At 49.4% G+C, this 23,710-nt stretch overlaps 3 protein-coding genes across 3 annotated transcripts; all 3 read right to left on the minus strand.

Annotated features, from left to right (window-relative positions):
- Positions 1-13: 13 nt before the first annotated feature.
- On the minus strand, positions 14-7,149 carry LOC101796891 (acyl-coenzyme A thioesterase 5). Its single transcript, XM_038180549.2, has 3 exons — positions 6,196-7,149; positions 3,614-3,816; positions 14-2,955 (listed from the first exon to the last, which is right to left on the minus strand). Exons 1-3 carry the CDS (start codon positions 6,737-6,739, stop codon positions 2,380-2,382), a joined length of 1,323 nt encoding a protein of 440 aa, XP_038036477.1. The 5' UTR covers positions 6,740-7,149; the 3' UTR covers positions 14-2,379.
- Positions 7,150-7,299: 150 nt separating this feature from the next.
- On the minus strand, positions 7,300-12,371 carry LOC101796694 (acyl-coenzyme A thioesterase 1). The gene is made up of 3 exons (XM_027457776.3): positions 11,697-12,371; positions 9,758-9,960; positions 7,300-8,459 (listed from the first exon to the last, which is right to left on the minus strand). Exons 1-3 carry the CDS (start codon positions 12,271-12,273, stop codon positions 7,854-7,856), a joined length of 1,386 nt encoding a protein of 461 aa, XP_027313577.3. The 5' UTR covers positions 12,274-12,371; the 3' UTR covers positions 7,300-7,853.
- A 2,887-nt stretch (positions 12,372-15,258) lies between these two features.
- On the minus strand, positions 15,259-20,627 carry LOC110353087 (acyl-coenzyme A thioesterase 1-like). The gene is made up of 3 exons (XM_072038802.1): positions 19,986-20,627; positions 17,022-17,224; positions 15,259-16,531 (listed from the first exon to the last, which is right to left on the minus strand). Exons 1-3 carry the CDS (start codon positions 20,593-20,595, stop codon positions 15,950-15,952), a joined length of 1,395 nt encoding a protein of 464 aa, XP_071894903.1. The 5' UTR covers positions 20,596-20,627; the 3' UTR covers positions 15,259-15,949.
- Positions 20,628-23,710: the final 3,083 nt, after the last annotated feature.

The raw sequence follows: 23,710 nt of genomic DNA on the forward strand, positions 1-23,710 counted from the left end.
GAGCCGCATGACGCCGTGGGTCCGCACGCTTTATTTCATCGCTTGGGGAATGGGGGGGGAGGTGAAGCCGTGCTTACAACCGCGCCCGCACACCAGCCTCGCCCCGCCGGCACGGCACGGCCCCGGGAGCGGCTGGGGAGGAGCAGCCGCCCGGCCGCGGCCTCCCGGGAGCACCACAGACACACAGAGTGCCCGTGCAAAAGCCGGTCGGTTTCCCACAGGGCAGTTTTTGGATTGTTCCGTCCAGGGCTATCCTCACCTGTTGACACTTTATTTTCCCTCCCTTGTTTAAAAGATGTTAAAGAAATAAAATAAGATGATAAAAAACATGCAGCTTTCCAAACAAGTGACCTACACAGAAACAAAAACCCAATGTCGAATTCTTACACTGGCTTGCTTTTTAATAACTTTTTGGCAGTTTACTTTCAAGCTGCAGATATCTGACAATACCTAACAATTATTTTTAAAGGTTTAGGTACTTTTAGGCTACGTGTTTTTTGTTATTTCCCAGTCAGCATTTACTTCCTGAATCTGCAGCTTGCCATCTTGCACAGCAGTGGATGCGGTGTGGTAGCACAGTGATAAGGAGACAGCTATCAATACCAGGAGGGTAACAAGAGTTACAGGCAGCGCTGCTCTACCCCAGGCAGTCACACCCAGAGGTCCAACTGCTGTGGATACACGACACAGACAGACAGAACAAAAACAAAACAAAAACCGCCTGCAGGCAACCCTTTCCTCTATGGCTTCAACTTGGAAAAAAGACAGGGTGCTACGGATGAGCACCAGCAAGGTGCGCATCACAGCAGGCTGTGGTCCAGGGCTCCTGGGGCGGGCAGTACCAGGGCAGGCTGAAGCACCAGGCAGGGCTCTGCGAAGGTCTCTTCAGGCAGAGGTGAGACGAGGTGTGAAGAGGTTGTGTGTGGAGTGAAATGGCTGGAGCGTCTCTTCTAAGGAGTGGATGGATCAATTATTCAATAGGCAGTGATGGTGTACGGAGCGAGTGTGATTTCACTCAAATGGTTAGGAGTAACATGAGCTGCAGAAAGCTAAAGAGACCTGAGCATAATTGGCAGTCAACTGGAGAGAAAAGATCCCTGAGAGCAAAGCAAAATTCAGTGCCGTAAGTGAAGGTTTTATATCTTCCTGGGCAGCTCTCAAACTGGTCTGACAAAGTGACCTTGAAGGAGATTTGCATCAGTTTAACCCTTGCTAACCAGGCCTTCAGCACTGACAAGACCCTTGCAAGAAATCAGGTCTTTTGGGAAGAAATGTTTCTTTGTACCTGAGTGGTAGGGAAAAATAAGGCACTAGCTAAAAATTACATCAAAAAACAACCCTGGGCAGTCCTGGGACAGAAATCCTAGTTGTTGTTTTTTCATATTACTGTTGTAAGTTAATCATCACCACAAGATGACAGCTTTTTTTTTTTTTTTTTTTACAGCCTACCTTCCAGTCTTCTACTCATCAGCTTTTCTCTCAACTCCCCAAGAACAGCTGTCACCATATGTTGACATCATTATCAAAGAGTTTCACAATCCCTAACATAATGGCAATTATTCTTAGTTCAAAACAAGTGGTGAAGAGAGAAGTAAGACTTGCACATGGCATAACTGCATTTAACTCTGCTACCTAACAGAATTTTCATGCTCTGTCAACTGCCAATCCAAGGCATTATAGGAACAGATATTGACATCCCTAATACAAGGCAGCACTAGTGCTGCCATTCCCCCTAGATTCCCCCTAGATGCCAGGGAAAGTAGTCTTTGTTTCCCCCCCTTTAACAGGCAACTGCAGCTGGACAAAAACAAGACTGTTTCCAGCTGCTGCCAGAAGACCACATTCTGAGGTCATGAGACTCACTACAAATACAGCTCTCCAGCTTTGTGCAAATGGAAAACACCTCCAGGGGATGGGCTATAAATCAGTTCCAGGCTGAAGTAACTGACAGCCCCCAGCCAGAACCATTCATCATGTTGATGTCCAGGTCTGTCATCCACAGGTTGCCATCGTTTTCTGCCAGGCGGAAGTGGTCTGTCACTTCTACAGGCACAGGCTGCGGTGCAGTTCTGTGAATCTCTGCTACTGCAAGCCAGACGGTACCTACCCCTCTCTTCAGACACTTGTTTCTTGGTGCCACGATCAATTCAGGCCATCAAATCTGTACTACAATGCAGCCTACTTATGGTTGGGTCACTTCTCCTCCGTGTACCTACTTAAAATAACTTTGGCTAGTCCAAATAAATCCCTTCCTGTTTGGGTGTGTTTGGATGCAACTGTCATTTGGTGATTTCACATTTCAGACCTTTTCTCAGCCAGTCCCTCCAGTCATTTTGGTGGCTCAAGCTCAGCAGCAACAACTTACAGGTGCTTAAGTGTTCATCCCAGATGCAAGTGCAGAAACTCCTGAATCTTTCCCCAGGAGTGTTCCTGGGCATGGGCGTGTGCTTTGCTCTCTCCACCCCCCAGAACGGGCACCCCCAGAACACGATCCACGGCCACCTGACAAAAGGGAGTAGAAGGAGGATCGATTCTGTGACCTGCTCCAGGATAACTCAGAAGTGCAAAGTTTTCTTTCCCATGCTGGCGCAGCCGCCCAATTGCCAGCTGAGCATATAAGGAGCTCTTCCACATACGATCATCTTCCCCTACCACTAGGAGAAAGTGACCTTCTGCTTTTTCAATGGGGATCGTGCAGGGCGAATTAGCAGGATTCGTTGGGTCATCCAGAGCTTCAAAGGTGTCAAACACACCAGTGTCAGAAACACTGACCTTATTCATATCGAAACGCAGCCCAGGCAGAGTCATCTCACCATAGTGGAGGTCAGCAACTGTGTTGGAACTACAGCCAGAGATACAGACAGCAGCCACTACCTCTGGCAGGAAGGTGATCATGGAGAGCGCTAGTTCTGCCCCCTTCCCGGTCCCAATTACTCCAACTCCTGGCCCCTTCACCTTCAGATAAGATAGGGGGGTGGGGAAGAGAGGAAGAAAGGAATAAAGAAAACATGCAATAGAATAGAATTAGCCATCAGCCTTTGGACTTGTGCTATTAAAAATATATATATATATATAATAATTATAGATGTGGCCTGTTGCAAAGCTACAACCTGGATCCAGACTCCCCCTCTGTTCAAGGGTCTTACTTTTCAGAGAGCAACAAGTGTCAGACCTCATCAAATAACACTGGTGCCGTGTTTGTGCTGGACACAAGTACAGTCAGCTGGACCTCACCTACTGCACATTTTGGTGCAACTATTTTCTTCTTCCCAAAACAGGTAGCAGGAAATTCAAGTACAGACTATTGCTCTATAAGCATCTGTACCGCCACTGCTCCTTCCTGTCTGGAGGCTGTCCCAGCACTTCATTGCCCTAACGATCAGGAATCATCTAGTTTCCAGTGTGAATTTATTTAATGGCCTGTTTGTGCCAGAAGAAATTCACTCTGCGGAGATACGCATGGCTGCCTATGCAGGACCTGCACTTTTTTCCATTACTTGGCCTAAACCTGCCCAGCATAAGCTGACACTCCAAGAAAATCACAGCCACCCTTGGGCATGACTACGAAATCTTTCCTAGTTCCTTGTCTGGAGAGATCTCTCATTACACTCACCTTTGGGTGACGCTGTAGAAATCTAGCTGCCTCCTCAAAGTATTCAAGGTTAAACTCTTTCATGACCTTGGGCAGATCTTCAAAGTCAAAATATGGCAGAGAAAGTGCAGCAAAACCACGGGTAGCCAGGAGACTGGATCTAAATTCAATCAAACCTCCTTCGTCACCATACATGTCAATCACTCCTGGGAAGGGGCCATCGCCTGGATTAAGAAGAGGAACAAAGGACAAGTTATCAACAAGACACTAAAAAGTATCTAGTTAGGAGTGAAAAATAAAATATAAAAGGCATTAGACATGTTCTATTCCTAGAACTTCATTACTCTTCCATTTGCACAGCTGAGATTAGAGAATTAGTGCTCTATTCCACTTTAGCTATTTCAAACTAAGAACAGATCCCCAGCTTCCTCTTAAAATATGTATGCAGCTAAATGTATTTATTTATTTATTTCAATCTAAACGTATTTCTCAATGGTCTTAACCTCCTACCCTTGGAACAATCATACTTTAAATCAGCTGTTTTCCCACCAAGAAGTCATACTGTAATTAGCAAGTTCAAGCACATTGCTAATGAGGCAATAGCACAGAGGCCTATAAATAAATTCAATCAAACTTATGCAAACTCTGAAATAAGGCACATTAAGAAAAGAACAGCGGAGACACCCACTGCTGGATGAAATCAGCTGAACTTCCTAGCTCTATCAAAGCATCAGCACTGTAAGAGCTGCCAGCAGACCTGCTATTGCGTGTGTGAAAAGACAGAATCAAACTGTCAGGGTGCGGTTACATGTGTGCAACCGATGCACAGATAAAACGTGCATATACGTGTACCAGCAGTCCCACAAAGCTTCAGAAATATTGAGAACCACAACCTTAAGCAAGCAGGCTTTGCAGCCAAGGTTGTGTTGTGTTATTGCTGTCTGTCGTCCTAGCAGATTTTAGGTTAAAGGCTCTGGGAACCATAAAGACTCCAAGTGATTCAATTATTATTTTTTGTCTGGCCACCAGATGTCACCACTGATGCATTCAGATAGAATGGAAATAGAATAGTTTGGCAAAAAGGTACCTGCTTGTGCAAGAGTGCATTAACTCTCTGTCCCCATCTATATGCAAAGACAAGACCTGTGACATTTCAAGGTGCTTGAAAAAAAGGAAGTTTTGGAAAAGAAATGCTAGATGGAAACCTCCTAACAAAGCATTAGAAAGTTGGAAAAGCACTGAAACGTGCTTTTAGGTTCTTTTTCTTTCAGTTCTAAAATTTTTCATTGAAATTCAATATTCTGTGTGAGAGAAGATCAGTCCAGACAAATTTCTCAGAATGCCAAGATCAGCAGTAACCTATAGTTATGAACACTCAGCCTAGATGGCTAGGGAAAAAAAAAAAGTACTCTATTTATCATCCCCACGTGGAAAGCTTTCTAGCAAGTACGTTTGATAAAAGCACAGTCAAGCCTTGAGTCTTGAGAGAAATACAACTTCAACTTACAGAAGGATCCTTGACTGCCTTCCTGAGTGCCTGCACATGTACAAGTATAGATTCTGCATTGTTCACTAAAATGTAGGATGAAATGCTAGACAACTTTACCAATACTTTAAAAAACAAACAAACAAAAAAACAAACCCACAACTAAAGCCTTTAACTTTTGTGCCTGAAATGTGAAATCCCTTACACATTATAACTGCAGTGTAAGCCCCCTTCTGTAATCTCACTTTTACTAAGGACAGCTGACCTTTACGATTCCTGTCTTAACAATCCCTGCAGCAAAGAAAGATACGGTGGTAATGCTGTAACTGGATCCTCCGTCAAGAAGGATGCCAGCATCATTTAAGCAATAATCCCAGACTTTTTTCACAACATTACAACACCAGACTTTGTAAAGGGATAAATGCAGTTCCAGCTTGCAGATCTCTGGATTCCCACTGAGCTCAGCAGAAACTCAGCTCACTCTCTAAGACGGGATATATCAAAATAACCACGTCTCAGTGGTAGAAATTCCAGAATGCTGACTAAACATTTGATCCAAAATTCAAAGTTCAATCTATGCTGTTTTCTTCTTCTTCAGTGGACTTTGGATCTGTATCTAAATGGATAAAAAACAATTATTGGTTTGGAAATCATTCACCGAGAAGATTTTAATCCCTAATAACTGTAGTTATTAGGGATTAATAACTTGCAGGATTTGGAGAACTGATCTATTATAAATTAGGGACAATATGGGCTGCAGGTCTAGTAGAACAACACCAAGGAGAATACAGAAGCTTAAATCATGGCTCAAGTGTTCAAATGCTGTCACTGGGGTAAGGTTTCATTTTCCAGCAACAGCAGCAGGCCATCGGAATATCACAGCTCATAAAACACAGCCATCCCACAAGCAGAACAGGTAGAACTCGTCCAGAATTCTGTTTTGCATTTGTCCCACGGAACAAACGAACTAACTAAACCATTAACTCGGCCTACTGTACACTTCTACTGCCCAGCATCTGCCCTGCTGCTCCACTGATTGGCACGTACGTGCGTCTCGGGGAGGAAAAAGGGCTTCTAAAGGAGAAGAGCCGCGGGGTCCCGAGCAGCACTCACTCACCCGGCGGCAGGAACAGGGAGCCCCTGACGCTTCCCTCCTTCAGCCGGATCCTCCGCACGCCGGGGGCCGTGAACCAGCGCTGCACCTCGGCCTTGGCCATCACCGGCCCGTGGATGGCGCCGGGCCCGCTGTGGCCCTGGTGGACCAGCACCTCCACCCTCATCGGCGTGCCGGTGCTGCGGGGGACGAGCCGCTGGTACGGCCTCTCCATGCCGGCGGGGGCGAGGCTCCAGAAGAGCCCCATGGGCTCCACGCCCGTGTAGTCCCCGCCGTGCGAGGCGTCGGTGCCCAGGTGCAGCTGCCCGCGGCCGTCCGCCCGGTAGTGCGCGCACGACTGGAAGAGGCAGCCGCGCTCGTCCGCCACCACGGCCCGCAGCGTCACCGCCTGCCCCGCCGCCAGCCCCGCCACGCGGGTGTCCACCCGCTCGTCCGCCAGCCCGGCGGCGGGGGTCACGGCTACGCTCACGGCCCGCCGCCGGGGCGCGGGGGGCGGCGGCAGCGGGGCGCGGCACAGGGCCCGCAGCGGGGCCGCCGCTCTCCACATGACGGCGGTGGCGGGGCCGCTGCGCCCACGGCAATAACGGCCGGGCGGCCGCCGCCCCCGCCAGGCAGCCTCAATCGAGAACTGAGGCCGCCCCCGGCCTCGCCCCCGCCGCCCGCCCCGCGGAAACCGAGGGTTGCCTGGAGCCCGCCCCGGCCCACGGCTCGCTTTAATGAGGGCCGCAATTAAAGCTCCCGGCTCGCTTTAATGAGGGCCACGAGTACAGCCCGGGCGCAAGGCGGGGGGCGGCCCGTCCCGTGCAGCCGCCCGGCTCGGAGCCGTGAGGCGCTGACCCGCTAACGGCCCGCGCGTTTTCTCCCCTCAGAAAAAACCATAAGGTGGGAGGGCGTCACCTGCTGAGGTGACCAAATGCGGGTCCAGGTGTGACCACCGACACCTCCACGCCACTTCTGTTTTCCCTTTACGCTTCTGAATGTTCCCAAACCCCCAAGTTTCCTCCTTTCTACTGGATATACCCAGAATATTCTGTCAGGCAACGGGCTGTTGTCATCTGTAAATGAGTTAATTTGGTATTTCGGGGCGCTGGCACGCTATTGCCACACTTCTAAGTGAAAATCGTATTAATATTAGATCTCAAAATTGACAGTGTTAAGGCAGATGCATACATTTCAGAGATGTGGGAGAGGGGAAATGAACAGGCAGTACAATAGAAGAAAGTGCACCTGGAGAAGGGGAAGATCACTGGAGGTAGGCAGAAAGAAAAGCTGCTTCTAGAAAGAATAGTGCAAGAAACCATCTCTGGTAAGGACAACGGCATCCAACATGTTTCCTATAAGGAAGCCCTGCAAGGTAAATTTTCATCCCATTTCTCAGCTCAACTTAGTTACCTTCCACTTAAGCTCATTCAGAACAGACCCAGCCTTGCCACCACCATTTTTCCACAGCTTGGAAACCCAAACCACACACAGTAAGGAGGCCAACACGTCACTGAGGTTAGAGGACAGCGTGAAAAGGAAGCAGCTTTCATGGCTCTCACTATCTTCCTTGAAGAAACTCAACGACTTATTTGCTGATGTTCTTTGCTCTCACTCAGAGCCATATAACAAAACTAATCTGAAACACTAGCATCTTCCTCTGGAAAGTAACCTAACTCGCATCACAGCTTATTAGTTGTTCCAGAGGGCTTGCCATTGAGGTGCCTGTGGAAGAAGGCTTGGATCTGCTGCCACGCATCTCTCTGTGCCTCAGAGTGTGCCTTGGGCTCCCCTCCCCACATCACAGGCTTGCCAACTAGCAGGTGCATTGAGGCTGCACACATTGGGAAAAAGGGGGGTTCGATATAATGCCCTGCTCCAGGATAACAGACTATCTCAGGCTTTTCCTTCCCATGTGCCTGCAAATGTTTGCTCCCCTCAACTGCAAAGAATTCACTTTTCCAGTTGTGATCATCCTGGCCAACAATGAACAAAAAGCGACACTCGGCCTTCTCCAAAGGGATAAAGCTTCGGCGGTTGGGCCCTTCTAACGGGTTGTTCAGTACATCGATAATATCAGCAATCCCAGACTTGTTGATCTTGATGCGTTTTGTATCGGCACCGAGGGGGGGAATGGTGATATCCTTGTAGCGGAGCACTGCGCCCACGTTCGCCACCGAGCCATTGATCACAGCGGTGGCCGTGATGCCCTTCAGGAACGAGGCCATGGAGAGGCACAGGTCACCCCCCTTCGAGAATCCAAGCAGCCCAACCCCTGGACCTTTCACCTGGATGGGAGAGAAAGAGAAGCCACAATCAATAAACCACTGCTTGCTATTTCTTTGAAGTGCTGCCACGTTCGCAGCAGTCCTTGTTCTGAATTTGGAACCCAGGCAGAGGCATCTAAGGTCCTGTGTGCAAGGCCCATGTCTGAAGGACCTTGGAGCACTGCTCTGTGCTTGACTTATTGCCACAAGCCCTGCAGAGACCGCAGCAGCATCCTAACAGAGGACACTGGAAGATGGTTAGTGAATAACACAACTGCTCCAACATCCAAAGACCCTCTCTGGGCTAAAAAGGCTCTGAGACAGCACTAAAATTTAATACCTTCCATACCTTAGCACCAGCATGACAGGCTCCACACCCACTGACTCTGAAGCACAGAAAAGGGGAAAAATAGAAAATACAGCCCAAACTTGGCAAAATGTTGAAAACATGGTGGCAGCTATCAGTGAAGGTGTTAATGAGAGGCTAAGATACTGTTGGCAGGGGGAGATATAAAAAAAAAAGGAAAAGTAGTTTTTGGGCAGAGGAATAGCAAAAGCAGTTAGGGGAAAGGCAATTGAAAGGCAACCAAGGCCTTTAACAATTATTCATCTTTCTGAGGCTGAGGAAGGTATTTATTTTGAGCTCTCCAGAGCGGCAAGACACTGCCTTGTGCAACTCTAACTACTGCTGTCTACAGCTATTTGGAAGAAGACGCAGAACTAAGCAGGGCTCTCTTCCAAGTGGTGCCATCTTGATGCAGACCTAAGCAGAGCTCGCTCTCTTCCAGGAGATGCCAGCTCAGAAACCCTGATCCCTGACTTCACAGCCAGCTACTAAAAGCCACACACCACATACCACCATTTGGAGTGACTACAACACCTTATTACAATACACAGCGACAAATGGGTATTTATGGACTTCTTGAGCCCTGGATCACAGAGGCGTATCACATGCTCCAAGGCTGGAAAGGACATTTAGTTCTCAAGGACATATTACAGAGCATAAACCTCAAAGCCCTATTGGAAGCCTGATAAGCCTCAAGGCTACTGGTTCCCTAGTTACAACACTGGGGTGAGTGAAGCAGAAATTACCAGTATGTGACCCACATGTCATTGTGTCACCCGGCCAGTTCAGAAAAACTGGAATACTCTGCCAGAGAGCCACTGTAATGGGATTTAAAGATATGAAAGGAACTATTTACAGCCAACATGAGCAGAGATGCTATTTTAAATGAAGCAGTTCTGCCCTGTGTGCAGTCTGACAGGACCTAACTAATGATAATTACCAGTAGTGAGAAAGAGTCAATAAAAAAGCCAACCTGGGTGTGTTTTAACATGTAGTTTATGGCTTCTTCAAAATATTCCAGGTGGAACTCCTTCATCTCTTTGGGGAGATCTTCATAGCCGTAGAAAGCCAGAGCCAGCACAGCAAAGCCATAGTTGGCCAGCAGGCAAGCCCTGTATTCAGGGAGTCCTCCTCCAGTTCCATACAAGTCAATAATTCCAGGAAAGGGGCCATTTCCTGCAACAGACCACAAGACAGCTACCTTGACCCATCACTTTTCATTTGTATCCCAAATTGAGAGGACTGAGAATGTTTTTTGGTTTTTTTTTAAAAAAAAAAGCATCAAGAATGGTACTAAGCATCCTAAGTTCTGTGCCAATTTTCAGTAAATGGATAAATTGCTTCAAGATTAAACAAGACAGCACAAAACAGCAGTCTTGCTAATGTTTTAGTGAACATCAGGGCTAGAAGGGAAGGGCTTCCCTGACAGTCACATCTAGTTCCCTATATAATGTAAACTCACTGCAAAGATATCAAGCTCTACTTCAGGAATACCCAGGAGGATTCTCCTCACTGCATTTCTTAAAAGATGGACCCAAAAATCTCATCTTCTGATGTTCCGGGCTTCTCAGTTCCTGTGTCAATGTACTACAGCAGGTTAACCAGGGCACTAAGGGAAGAAAATATTTGCAGTTGGTCTTGCTACCCTCTGAGGGAAACTCTACCTTAGGCTCATCAGGAGACAGGGATGGAACAGAGCTGGGAGGGATGGCTACAAACTGATAAAGAAGTATGGAAAGGATAAGGCCATAAAGATTCTTCATTCCTGCTCTGAATATAGGCAATCTCAGGTGTCCACACACTAATGCGCAGAACTTGTGCAACAAACAACAAGAACTGGAAACTCACCACCAGCCACAGGGCTACAACGCAATCATAAGCAGGGATGCTGGCTGGGACAGCACGTATGATTGCACTGCTCTCATGGAGGAGCTACCAAGGGCATGCAGGGAAGGAGGTGGGGAGGGAAAAGTGCACGCTATGTAGAAGTGCTCTCTGACTCTGTGGGGTTCCAGCATGAAACCAGAGACACGCCTGGTGAGAGCCTCTGGGTCACAGGGAGAAGGGAAGATGGGAATGTGTTGGGGGATCGTGACTGCTAAAGAGCACCTGACCAAGTCAAGGCGAGAGATGAGGCTTCCTAGTGACAACTAGCACAAGCCTTGACAATTGCTGGGACAACACAGCATTTTTCAGGATATCTGGAAACCTCTGAGACCCTCCCGATAATTTGCTGACAGAAAGGCTGTAAGGGCAAACCTGTATAATGCTCTACTTGACTTTCTGCTCAGAAGCGGAGAGAAATGGTGCAGATTTGGCAGCAAAAATCTTGGACTGCAGCAACTCTGAAATGACTGAGTTCAGGAATTGGGGAAAGGCTGGGATGGGCAGCAGCACAGTTAGGACTTGAGACTTTTGGACAGCAACGTTCAGCCCTAAGAATGACTAGCTGAGTTCCCTGGAGAGCAGCCAGGTAGGGGAAAGGTAGGTTGAGGGCCGGCCAGCACCACACGCTGCCACCACGGCATCTGAAAACAAACACGTGTTCACACGCAACTGTTGGCAAAAAACAAACTTTCCTCTGAGCTTTTCCTCTATGATTCTGTATCAACTAGTACCGTGACATTGGGTTTGTGGATGGGGGTAAATGTGAGAGAGCACAGAGGGTGAGCTTCAGTCCAGGGGGGCTCTGGTGAATTTAAGGACTGGGCTAACAGACAGGTCATTAAGTCTTCACCCATGGAGAAGGGTGAAGGTGCCTTCTGGGTGCAGAGCAATCGCATGCAACCCCACACTTTGGGAAGTGACTGCCCGAGCAGCAGCCCTGCCGAAAACAACCCTGGAGCCCGGGCTGAACAGCAGTCACTGAAACAAACTCAGGGGGCAAGGAGCCCGGCAGGGCCGGTACTCACCGGGGGGCAGGAAGAGCGTGGCCCGGATCCTCCCCTCTCGCACCGGCACCCTGCGCACCCCGTCCCGCAGGAACAGCCGCTCGTGCTCGGCCTGGGCCAGGAGCTGCCCGGGGGGGTCCCCGTGGCCCTCCAACACCTCCAGCTGCAGGCGGAAGGGGGTCTGCACGTCCTTCTTCACCAGCCGCCAGAAGGGCTTGCGGGGCTGCAGAGCCCAGAGCAGCCCCATGGGCTCCAGGCCGCTGAAGCTGCCTCCCGGCAGCGCGGGGCAGCGGGCCAGGTCCAGCTCCCCGTCGTCCGCCGCCTGGTACCGGCCGTGGGCCTCGAAGAGCTCGCCCGCCTCGTCCCGCAAGGATGCCCGCAGCGTGACCTGCTGCCGCGGGCCCAGGCCCTGCACGGCGATGCCCAGCGGCTCGTCGAAGAGGCTGCGGGCGGCCGGCGAGAAGCGGATGCTGGCGGCCATGGAGGACAGGCTGCGGGCGGGGAGGGCACCTGGGATCCGCGCGGGGCCGGGCCAGAGGAGCCTCTGCCAGCAGCGAGCGCTCAGCCGGCTCAGGGAGAGGGCAGCGACCTGCCCCATGGCCCCGCAGCGATTCCGCCCCCGGGCACCGCCGCCCCGCTCTGCCCGCCCGGGCCGGGCCGGGTCGGGCCGGGCTGGGCTGGGTTGGGGAGCCCTCGGCCCGCCCGCCGCGCGGGGAGGGGCCTGGGCGCTGCGCGGGAGCCCGGGCCGGGGGGCTGGGCTTGGCTGTGAGGCGGCCGAAATAGGTGGATTAAATAATTAAATAAATTAAATAAATTCCATAGTAGAGGCATTAAAATAGATGTTGCTGATCGTCTTTGTTTACTACTGTGCAAATTCACCCGAAACGAGGAGTTTCGGGGCCCCCTCACAGGGGATGTTTCCTGACAGAAATGGGGAACCTGTCTCTAAAACCAGCTGAGACCGACCTTGTGGTTTGGACAAGAGCCAAGGAGCAGCTGAGTCTGTACAAAGGCAGGGGGTCAGCTAGTGGTGGTGAAGAGGAGTTATCAGCCTTCATCCCCAGGCCCCCTGAACCAGCACCACCACAAGGCACTGCACAAGCACAGATGGGAGAAGTTTATGGAAATGACTTATTGGAGCTAATTTTAATTTAAAACAGGGATAGGTTATGCATATATATAGGCGTAATGGGAAATTTCATATATATGTAACACTTTACTGCATATAATCAGGGCAAGTTGCCATGTTGGGATGCGTATGCTTTTGGGAGCTATCACGCACACGTCCTGTGCCGAAATACATGTAAACCACGTACCTACTGTATAACTCATTTGCTTTGAGTTGTAGAGTGCTTCCAGGAATCAACAGGAGTAGAGGGAATGGCCTCAAGTTGCACCAGGGGAGGTTCAGGTTTGAAATTAGGAGACATTTCTTCTCAGAAAGAGCAGTCGGGTATTGAAACAGGTTGCCCAGGGAGGTGGTGGCATCACCATCCCTGGGGTTGTTCAAGGAAAAGTTGGACCTGGTGCTTAGGGACAGGGTTTAGTGGGTGACATTGGTAGGGGGTGGTTGGACTAGATGATCTTGAAGGCCTCTTCCAACCTTAACGATTCTGTGATTTCTATGACGTGCAAATCCACCACTTGGATAGGTTTGCCACAACAGCTACCTAAGCTGCAAGGTTAAGAAGAGAGATACCTCTCCATATTCCATAGGCTCCTAATCCATGCAGACTGTAGCCTAAAAATGTTTTCGTCAGAATTTGGAACCTCATTTCCTGTGTTATTAATGTATAAACAACCTTTGGCTTAGAATAAAGTAAAATTATACAAATTAATTGTAATAATATTTCTAAATAGTTGTAAAACTAATTTCAGAGGTTAAAGGAGCAATTGAAGATGGATCTGATTATCATGGTCAGAGACCATGTTGTGGTCGTGCATCCTTGTGACCACAGTCCAGTCACAAAGCCGGCCTGGAGCAGAGGTTTTAAGATTCAGGGTCGGCATCGTGTTTTCTGGAGGGGGCACCTTTCTCTGTGTTGTGTTGTTGGGTGGTGGTACCTTCCTACAGGGAGATTCACATACCTGGTGGGGAATTACTTTCCTTTTGATGGCAGTGAGGGTAGTGCAGTGTAACTGGTGTGCTCCCTTCCATAGTTCTTTCTCTGGTGCACCCTGATGTAAGCCCAGTCTCCTGGTTCCAGAGCGTGGCACAGTTTGAAGGAAAGCTCTGGAAGATCTTGCGTTACTTGATAATGTACAGATATTACATGTTTCATTAGGGGCCTGCAATAATTTAATGTTAAAACATCAGTCAGTTGCAGGTCGTCTGTGCAGTGCTTCAGGGAAGGCTCGTAGGCCATCCCGTAAGGATCTCATGAGGCAAACAGCCATGCTTCCTATTTGCTGTGCTTTGCATGTACAGCAAGGGTAGTGGCTGTGTTTTTGGACATTTTAGGCCTGTTTCTTAACATACCTTAGCTAATTTACTTCTCATGTCAGAGTTTCTTTCTGCTGTACTGCTATATTGGAGATGGTAGGCGCAATGCTGGTGTTGCTTAATGTTTAAAGCTGTGCAAATATTTTTAATCACTTGGTTTGTGAAATGAGTGACTTGATTGCTATCTGTAGTAAGAGGAATGCCAAATCAAAGTATCAAGTCTCTTAAAAGTTTCTTGGCCACAATAGTGGCATGAGCTTGTTTGCAGGGATAAGCCTCAACCCATCCTGAGAACTTGCAGTGGATTACAAACACATATTCTGGATTACAACATTTAGCCATCTGGAGGAAACTATATCTGCAGATTATTTGCAGGTTCCAAGGTTAGAGATGTGCTGCAGGGGTTGTTTCTGTATACCGGCCTATGTTATGGACTAGGCACATGGGACAAGTGGTACAATACTGCCGAGCTTCACAGAAAAATTTGGAGCAAACCAATCTCACTGTATGACTGCAATCACACCCCCTTGGCTATCGTGAGCCACGGAGTGTGACACATGAGCACGACAGGGTAAAATGGAGTGAGGCATGACCAAAGGACCATCCAGAGAACACAATAAAGAATCTGGGTGAAACTGGCAACCACTGTGGAGCCAAGAGTCCTTCTCAGTTGCAGGAGCCTTGTTCTACAATAATTAAAGTTCTGAAAGAGAAGGTGAATGTCAGAGGTATTAGGCAGAGTCTCAGCAGTCTTTTGTTCCCCATGGTGGGAGCTCCATCTCTCCTGAGCAGGTCAGGTGCTTTGTCATCTAGCATTACTGTATTGCTGTCTGACATGAGAACTGCTGCTGAGAATGACACCCTTCAGCATGCAGTGCTGGGTGTAATCACAAGCTTGATCGTGTGCAGGAGCGGATCCTAAGGGAGAGGGCCCTGAAGGCATATGCAACTCCTCCTCCACACTTGGTATCCCAAGAGCAGAGGAGTGAAGGTGACAGGGACACGTCAGTCTCCTCTTATCTCTTCTCCCCGCCTGGGCAACCCTGGTTCCGATGCTCCTGCAAGTTCCAGCCTGGTGGCCCAGATGCAAAGATCCCTGTTTCTAAACAAAGCACAGCAAATGACTCCATGGCTTTCAAATCTCATTCTCTCTTTATTTAAATTATTGCTCTAATAGTTCCCCATTTTGTGGGAGATCACAGTCATTTAAAATTTGGCTTTTCCAATGACATCTTGGAGCCAGAAGTATTCATGATCCAGAGCCCTTTCTTCTGAAGGGAAGATGAAAACAGAAGACAAACAACTCTTCTAGAAAGTTCACCAGAGACACCCCAGCATCCTTATTATAACATCCATTATTGCACACTTACAGCAGCTCAGAGGTCAGAGATATTTCCATTTGTGATGAGACATTCACCATAACTGTGGTGAAATCCACGTGCCAAAATTAGTATTTGAGAGGTTTTGCTCTAAGTATGAGCTGTGGATAGCATATGCATGTGGAGACCGCAGTAATTTGCAAAGTGCAGTCAAATATTAAAGTAGAAAACAGGTGAGAAAAATAACGAGGATTTTTTGTTTGACCTATTTTATCAAGGGCTAATGTGAAACTATTCTCCACTCCTTTTCTTAACACTTGAGCAAAAATGTTGAGGGAAAACCAGAAAATTGAAAACTATTTCTTTTCTGAGTAGTGGATGTGCAAAGTCATGGAAGACACCGTAGCTGTACTGGTACAGCTGTGAATGGGATTTGACCTGATAAATGTAATAGAATTCATCAGATCTGGTTGTTCAAAACTGTGTGTTACTTGTACATTGCTTCTTCCACATTACTTGTCATTTAAGTATTTGTGGAAAAAAGCCTGGATCTGTGGCCAGGCATGAACCTGTGCTTTAGAATAAGCCATGAGCTCCCCACCCAAGACTGCCCGCTTCTGAAAAACAGGGTGGTTTCCTATCGGGTACAAAGGGAAAAAGGGAGGGTCAAGGCAGTGCCCTACTCCAGGGTAAATGAGTATCTGAAAATTTTCCTTCCCTTGAGCCTGCAAATGCTTGCAGGCTTCAGTAGCAAAATACTCACTCTTGATAACATGGTCATCTTGACCAGCAATGAACAGTAAATGTGCCTCAGCTTTCTCTATTGGGATCAGGCTTTGGTTGCCAGGGACTTGAAAGGGGTCTAAACTGGCATCAGAAAAATCAAGAATGTTGTCATCATAATCCTTAGTATGCTGTTGCTTAAGGGTCAAAGGGGGGATGATTTTATCCTTGTAGCTGAGAGGAATAACTGTATTGGACACAGGGCCATTAATGGTAGCAACGGCTGTGACGTTCTTCAGGAAGGAAGCCATGGAGAGAGACAGATCACCTCCTTTAGAGAAACCGAGCAGGCCAATGCCAGGCCCCTTTACCTGGTGGACAGGAGAAAAACAAAAACAAAAACAAACAAACAAAAAAGCATCAGTACTGAGCTGAAAAATACAACAGCTAATTACCGGAGGAGGATATTGTGTAATGCTGATAGTTTACATGACAGTACAAAGGAGGGGATGGCAACAATTAGTTTTTTTTTGCTGGACAAGTGCTAAACACCTGCCCCGAAGGAGGAGGGACATTAGGTGACAATTCACAAAGGCTCTCTCCTGCACAGCCTCCCCACCGTGTTACATTTCAGCTGTCTCCTGTGAGATTGCTTTGTGATCTCTCTCCACTGACGTTCCAGTGCATATCTGTTTGACCCTTCCAACTTTCTAGAGCTCAGACACCCAAAACCCTGCAGATGCCAGCCATGGAGCCAGGCAAGCATCCAGACACCTCCACAGAGATCACTCAGGTGAAGGGACAGACGCTCTGAAGAAGCAGTACTCCCTGGATCCCAGAGGACAGGGAGGGTGCTCCTACCTGTGGGTGCTGCAGCATGTAGTTCACTGCCTCTTCAAAATATTCCAGGTGGAGTTTGGTCACATCCTGGGGCAGATCCTCATAGTTGTAATAAGCCAGGGCCAGTGTGGCAAAGCCATGATTGGCCAATAGGCTGGCTCTGTACTCACGAAGGCCTCCTCCAAGTCCATCTATGTCAATGATTCCTGGAAAGAGGTCCTCTCCTGGAACAGACAAGAGCAATATTGCCTGAAATGACTCATTTAAATGTTTCTCTGGTTTAGAATGCATCAAGCCAGGTACACAGTATGAACTGCAGAAGAGTGTATTTTATGTAAGGGACATGACGAGTCACTCAGCTGTGTAGTGCTGGCAGATAAAAAAGACTCTTCCTCTGCAGTTTGCATGCAGGTGACAGCACAGCTACTGGCTTTACACAGACTGTGAGGATTCAAAGCAGTGGCTGTGTACCCCAGAGGCCAGGACTGCAGCTGCCCGTACCCATGTCTCAGTTGTGTAGCAGAGCACTGTCGGCCTACACTGAGCATACACAGAAAAGGTCCTAAAAATGGGCAAGTCTCTTGAGACTGTATCCCAAAACATCCTCATAGACAAGCTCAGGAAGTGTGGCCTAGATGAGGGGACAGTGAGGTGGATTGGCAGTTGGCTGGATGGCAGAGCTCAGAGGTCCATTCTAGTTGGAGGCCTGTACTCCAGGGGTCAGTACTGGATCCGGTCTTGTTAAACTTATTCATCAACAACCCGGATGATGGAACTGAGAGCGCCTTCGGCAAGTTTGCTGATGACACGAAGATGGGAGGAGTGGCTGATACCCCAGAGGGCTGCATTGCCATTCAGAGGGACCCTGACAGGCTGGAGGGTTGGGCCGAGAGGAACCTCATGAAGTTCAACAAGGGCAAGTGCAGGGTCCTGTGCCTAGGGTGGAATAACCCCAAGCACCAGTACAGGCTGGGGGTGACCTGCTGGAGGGCAGCTCTGCAGAGAGGGACCTGGGAGTCCTGGTGGACAGCAGGCTGACCATGAGTCAGCAATGCGCCCTTGTGGCCAAGAAGGCCAATGGCATCCTGGGCTGCATTTGGAAAAGCGTTGCCAGCAGGCCGGGGGAGGTGATCCTACCCCTGTACTCAGCCCTGGTGAGGCTTCACCTGGAGTAATGTGTCCAGTTCTGGGCTCCCCAGTACAAGAGGGACAGAGAACTACTGGAGTGAATCTGGGGGCTACAAAGATGGTTAGAGGACTGGAGTACCTGTTGTACAAGAAGAGGCTGAAAGAACTGGGCCTGTTTAGCCTGGAAAACAGTAGACCGAGGGGAGACCTCATTAATGTATATAAATATCTGAGGGGAGGGTGTCGAGAGGATGGAGCTGGTCTCTTTTCAGTCGTGCCCAGCAACAGGATGAGAGGCAATGGGCACAAACTGAAGCACAGGAGGTTTTGGCTCAATATGAGGGGTCACTTCTTTACTGTGAGGGTTAAAGAGCACTGGAACAGGTTCCCCAGAGAGGTTGTGGAGCATCTTTCTCTGGAGATATTCAAGACCCCCCTGGATGCCATCCTGTGCAACGTGCTCTGGGTGATCCTGCTCGGCAGGGGGGTTGGGCTGGATGATCTTCAGAGGTCGCTGCCAACCTCAGCCATTCTATGATTCTGTGATTCTGTCTGTGGCGGTGCTCAGGGGAGGCGGGAGAGTGCTGTAGCAAAAGCTCTTTGGGCTCTCCATCTCTGTATGGCCTTAGGCTGTTTTCTGATTGGTATCCAACTTCTGAATCATAACATAGAGACGTCCTGTATGGAGAGCACTGCCAGGAATGGAAAATCATGACTGGGACATCTCAGTGCAAGACAATTTGAACGTGGTGAAATCACAGTGGGGAAATACAACTCCAAATGAAGCTGTGCAACAGAAATACTGATCATGCTTGCAGTCTTGTGAAGCTAAAGATTTGCTGTGGTGTCTGCGGGATGAGAATAAACTCCTCCCTGTGCCTAGGAAACAATTCAAAGAACCAGGGACTGTGGCAAGGGTCTATAATTTTAAAACACACCCTAGTTAAAGGAGCGTGTCTAAGGACCCTGAGAAAATGAGCCAGCATTTGATTTACTATAAGCATCTCAAGTGAAGGGAAGCAGGGAGGTTTGGATACAAAATGCATGCAAGTGGCTTCATCTCCTGGTCAGCAGGCAGGGATAGAGGTGGAGCAGGGGAGGGAGTCCTGGCCACACTGCCGAGGGGGATGCTGAACACGAGAAATCAGCCATTCTGCACCATGGACTCCGGCAGGGAAGTCTCTGTTTAACTACTTAGCAGGTACTGCAGCCTGGTGGTGTTCTTGAGCACATCATACATCTCAGAGAGGAAACCCTTTCTGAGAGCAATTAATTAATGTTTGTCTTTTCCGTCTGGAAAGGTTTATTCTCCATAAAAGTTCTTTAGCCCCTCCTCTTCTGCCTTTCACCTACTGAAGTTGTCCACAGAGCACATGTGCCAACAAAGGAACCTGAACATGGTGAATGATGTTCACCATACAGTGGCTGCTGTGCAGGGAGAGACAGAAGATTCCCCCAAACCCTCCAGGAGGAGGACTGCCTAATTTTTCACATGAAGCCAGCTCTGGGCAACAAGGCAGGGCTGGCACAGAGCCTCTCTGCACCACTCACTGCCTCAGCATCTCAGCCTCAGACACCTCCTGGCACACTCGCTGTTGCTTGCTGAGAGTTCCTCCACATTAGTGGCCTCAAGCTCTGGGAAAGATGGATTATTCCTCTGTCTGCAATCTTGTCCTGGCACCTGCATGGCCAGGTGAATGGGAACAATGATCAGGCTGGTCACTGGGAGCAGCAGATAGGAGGAAGAGAGGATGGGGGCTTTCATGGGCTCCTCTTTATGCAGGTCATAGAACAGCTTGCACTGACTAAACATGATTCTTTTAGAAAAACAACAGGATGGCCACAGCCAGTACTCACCGGGAGGCAGGAAGAGCGTGGCCCGGATCCTCCCCTCTCGCACCGGCACCCTGCGCACCCCGTCCCGCAGGAACAGCCGCTCGTGCTCGGCCTGGGCCAGGAGCTGCCCGGGGGGGGTCCCATGGCCCTCCAACACCTCCAGCTGCAGGCGGAAGGGGGTCTGCACGTCCTTCTTCACCAGCCGCCAGAAGGGCTTGCGGGGCTGCAGAGCCCAGAGCAGCCCCATGGGCTCCAGGCCGCTGAAGCTGCCTCCCGGCAGCGCGGGGCAGCGGGCCAGGTCCAGCTCCCCGTCGTCCGCCGCCTGGTACCGGCCGTGGGCCTCGAAGAGCTCGCCCGCCTCGTCCCGCAAGGATGCCCGCAGCGTGACCTGCTGCCGCGGGCCCAGGCCCTGCACGGCGATGCCCAGCGGCTCGTCGAAGAGGCTGCGGGCGGCCGGCGAGAAGCGGATGCTGGCGGCCATGGAGGACAGGCTGCGGGCTGGGAGGCCACCGGGGATCCATGGGGGGCTCCAGCGCTGTGGGAGCAATGGCTTGGGGCCATGCCAGCAGTGTTGCCTCTGCCAGCAGCGGGAGCTCACTTGGCGCACAGAGAAGGCAGCGACCTGTCCCATGGCCCTGGATCTTTTCACAGTGTCTACATGTGGGCTGGAGCTCCTTGTATAAATGCTGCTTCCCACCCACAGGGAGGAGAATGCTGGGCAGGGACTGCATGGGCTCACGCTGGGCTGGGAAATATCCAGGCTGCTTCAAGCTGTGGCTGCAGCCCTGTTGTCATCTCTGGCAGGGTGGTCTCAGTGCAGTCAGTTCCTTGGCACTGCAGGAGCATTTCCAAGGGACATCACCTCTGCCCAGGCACTTGTTGGTTAGCAGTGTGCATATGTGCAGTGTTGGTAGTCCTCATAACCAGGGCTGTTTGTTATTGATCCTTGCAAGACCGGACCAAGAAGGAGGCTCAGCTGCAGCCCTTCTCTCTATACCGAAGTTCTTCTCACAGGTTCTCACTTGCATCTCCCAAATTTGGCCAAGCAGTAGGTTCCCAACATGAAAGGTTACTGCTCTTCTGCATGCAGACCTGCACGCAATTGGCACCACAGACTGGGAGCATTTTGTCAGCTTGCTCTGCCACTCCAATGAGCTGCTGCCCCAGCAACATGATCCTGCACCCAAAACGGCATCATCATGTGCAGCCAGCTGCAGGCATGGAGACAGTCTTGAACCTTTCACCAGATGATAACATCTGGTGTGCCACTGCCGCAAGGTTCCATCCTTCCCTTCATCCCTCCCACACTCCCACCTACTCTTCTCCCTCCCTTTCCTCCCTTCCAGCACCTTATTAGCACAAGGGCGGGCCCATGGGTGTTGGCTGGACATGTTGGGAGCACTGATTACAAAATATACTAGGTAGGGAAGGGTGTTTCATTTGCTACTAATTCTCTTCTATCAGTTCTGATCTCTTTTATACAAGAGAGATTTTTCAATCCAAACACAAAGCTGCAGACGTACTTAAATCCTTTGGGAGGAGACTACAGAAAGCAGAACAGCTTGGATGGCCAGAGCGTATTCAGGCCAGAAGTGGAAGTTACCAGTCAGAGCATGTCCTTCCTGGGGGTAGGTGAACGCAAGGCACAGAAGACACAGCTTTTCCAGAGGGAAAATCTCATTCCCAGCAGCCTGAGAGCTCTTAAGCTGGGACACCAGTATACTTCTAACATACCACATTGTGTACTTTTTGCAGTTTAGTTAGAGATGTTTCCATGTGAGATGAAGCATTCACTGTAAATGTGGTGAAATCTCTGTACCAAAAGGTGGGTATGGCAGATGTTGATTTAATCTATGGGCCGAAGATGGTATCTACGTGGGGAGACCACAGTTATGTGGAAAGTACAGACATTTATCTGGAGTTCACTGACCACCAGGGAGATAACAGCGTATTGCATATGATGTGTTCAATTAAGATCAGTTCAAATGCTATTCCTTTTTTCAATGCCTGATTGAAAAAGATCAGGGAAATTACAGGAAATATGAATGCAATTCTGCTGACAGCTGTGGGTATGTGAAGCCATGTTATTTGGGCTATACTGATGCAGGTGTGAAAGAAAAACATTAATTCAATAATTGGAAAAGCACCTGTCAAGTCAGGTCCTTCAGACCTGGGTGTGCTTGCTGTTGGGGTAGAATAAAATCTAAACCTCTTGCAAGCATCTTCCTGGCCACCTGAATGAGCTTTGTGAGCCTCATTCCACATCTCAGGAGGCGAGGAGGTTCAAAATGGACTCTTTGTCACTGGGTTCAATGGTGAAAAGAAAGGTGCAACAAAGGGGAGGAGATCATGCCTAGCATTTTCTTTCTTTGAGATTGTAGACATTTTTTGTTTGATTGATTGATTAACAAAAAACTTGCTTTTGCAGAAATAGCCTGACTACTCAGCTCTGCCCAGGCCTGGTGTCCCACTGCTAAACAGGCGGTACCTGCCAACCCTGTCAGGCCAAATGCCACAGGGGTAGTTACCAAATAGCAAGTGCAAACACATGGCACAAGGTTCTTGATAACAATCTGCCTTCAGGCTTGCTGGTTGTTATCCTTGGGGAATAGACTCAGAGGAAGGCACAGCTGCAGTCCCCCTCCCTTGGATGTTGGTGGTATTGTACTGGTGCACCTGTGAGCAGAGGTTGACCAGAGAAATTTCAAATAAGCTAATGAAATCAGGTCCTATGCAGCTATTTTCCAGCTGATGTGGAAAGATTCAAATGCAAGAGTGCACCAGCCACCCTATGCTGGGGCTCAGGAAGCTTGCAAAGGAAATTTATGGAGCAGCTCAGGGAAATGTTAAATGGCAGGGCAACTTCACTGTTGCAAGGGAGAGATCAGTTTGTCACTAGGTCTTAAGTCTTCATTAACATTTAGGCATCTCATTATTTTTCTCAGTGGAAGTCAGTGTTGTGATCCTGATCAGAAAATCATTGTACATCGAGTCAATGATCCACAGAAGAGTTAACCTGAGCACAACCAGGCCTGTGCCACATTGTGCATAGAGCATGGCCTCCAGGCCTGTGCTGTGCTGCTGAAATCCTGTGGCCTCAGGATTAGCTCAGGAAACTTTTCATACCTGAGGAGCCTGTGTGCAGCTCCCAGTCGGTACTGGCAATCATGCCACCCACATGGCCTTGCCTTTATGGTAGGATCACAGGATATCCTGAGTGGGAAAAGATCCACAAGGATCATCGAGTCCGACTCCTTAGTCCACATGGGACCATCCAGAAATCAGGCCACATGTCTGAGAGCATTGTCCAAGCACTTATTGAACTCCAACAAGCTCAGTGCCATGACCACTGCCCTGGGGAGCCTGTTCCAGTGCCCAGCACCCTCTGGGTGAAGAACTTTTTCCAAATATCCAGCCTGATCCTCCCCTGTCACAGACTCATGCCATTTGCTCAGCTCCTCTCACTGGTCCCCAGGGAGCAGAGCTCAGCACCTGCCCCTCCTCTCCCCTCATGAGGGAGCTGCAGGCCGCCATGAGGCCTCCCCTAAGCCTCTTCTCTGGGCTGAACAAATCAAGTGACTTCAGCAGCTCCTCATACATCTTGCCCTATGGATCCATCACCATCTTCGTAGCCCTCCTTTGGACACTCTAATAGTTTTATGTCCTTCTTATTGGGGCACCCAAAACTGCATGCAGGACTCAAGGTGAGGCCACACCAGTGCAGAGTGGGACAATCCCTTCCCTTG

This window comes from Anas platyrhynchos, chromosome 5, assembly GCF_047663525.1.
Source record: "Anas platyrhynchos isolate ZD024472 breed Pekin duck chromosome 5, IASCAAS_PekinDuck_T2T, whole genome shotgun sequence".
Classification (NCBI taxonomy): domain Eukaryota; kingdom Metazoa; phylum Chordata; class Aves; order Anseriformes; family Anatidae; genus Anas; species Anas platyrhynchos.

What these genes read in the sequence shown, in the direction of transcription:
- LOC101796891 (XM_038180549.2), bottom strand. Translation starts at nt 6,739, where the DNA reads ATGTGGAGAGCGGCGGCCCCGCTGCGGGCCCTGTGCCGCGCCCCGCTG. An exon ending in CTCCCTGTTCCTGCCGCCGG is followed by an intron (nt 3,817 to 6,195) that starts GTGAGTGAGTGC and finishes TTCTTAATCCAG; the next exon opens with GCGATGGCCCCTTCCCAGGA. An exon ending in TTCTACAGCGTCACCCAAAG is followed by an intron (nt 2,956 to 3,613) that starts GTGAGTGTAATG and finishes TCTTATCTGAAG; the next exon opens with GTGAAGGGGCCAGGAGTTGG.
- LOC101796694 (XM_027457776.3), bottom strand. Translation starts at nt 12,273, where the DNA reads ATGGGGCAGGTCGCTGCCCTCTCCCTGAGCCGGCTGAGCGCTCGCTGC. An exon ending in CACGCTCTTCCTGCCCCCCG is followed by an intron (nt 9,961 to 11,696) that starts GTGAGTACCGGC and finishes GGTCTGTTGCAG; the next exon opens with GAAATGGCCCCTTTCCTGGA. An exon ending in ACATGTTAAAACACACCCAG is followed by an intron (nt 8,460 to 9,757) that starts GTTGGCTTTTTT and finishes TCTCCCATCCAG; the next exon opens with GTGAAAGGTCCAGGGGTTGG.
- LOC110353087 (XM_072038802.1), bottom strand. Translation starts at nt 20,595, where the DNA reads ATGGGACAGGTCGCTGCCTTCTCTGTGCGCCAAGTGAGCTCCCGCTGC. An exon ending in CACGCTCTTCCTGCCTCCCG is followed by an intron (nt 17,225 to 19,985) that starts GTGAGTACTGGC and finishes TGTCTGTTCCAG; the next exon opens with GAGAGGACCTCTTTCCAGGA. An exon ending in ACATGCTGCAGCACCCACAG is followed by an intron (nt 16,532 to 17,021) that starts GTAGGAGCACCC and finishes CCTGTCCACCAG; the next exon opens with GTAAAGGGGCCTGGCATTGG.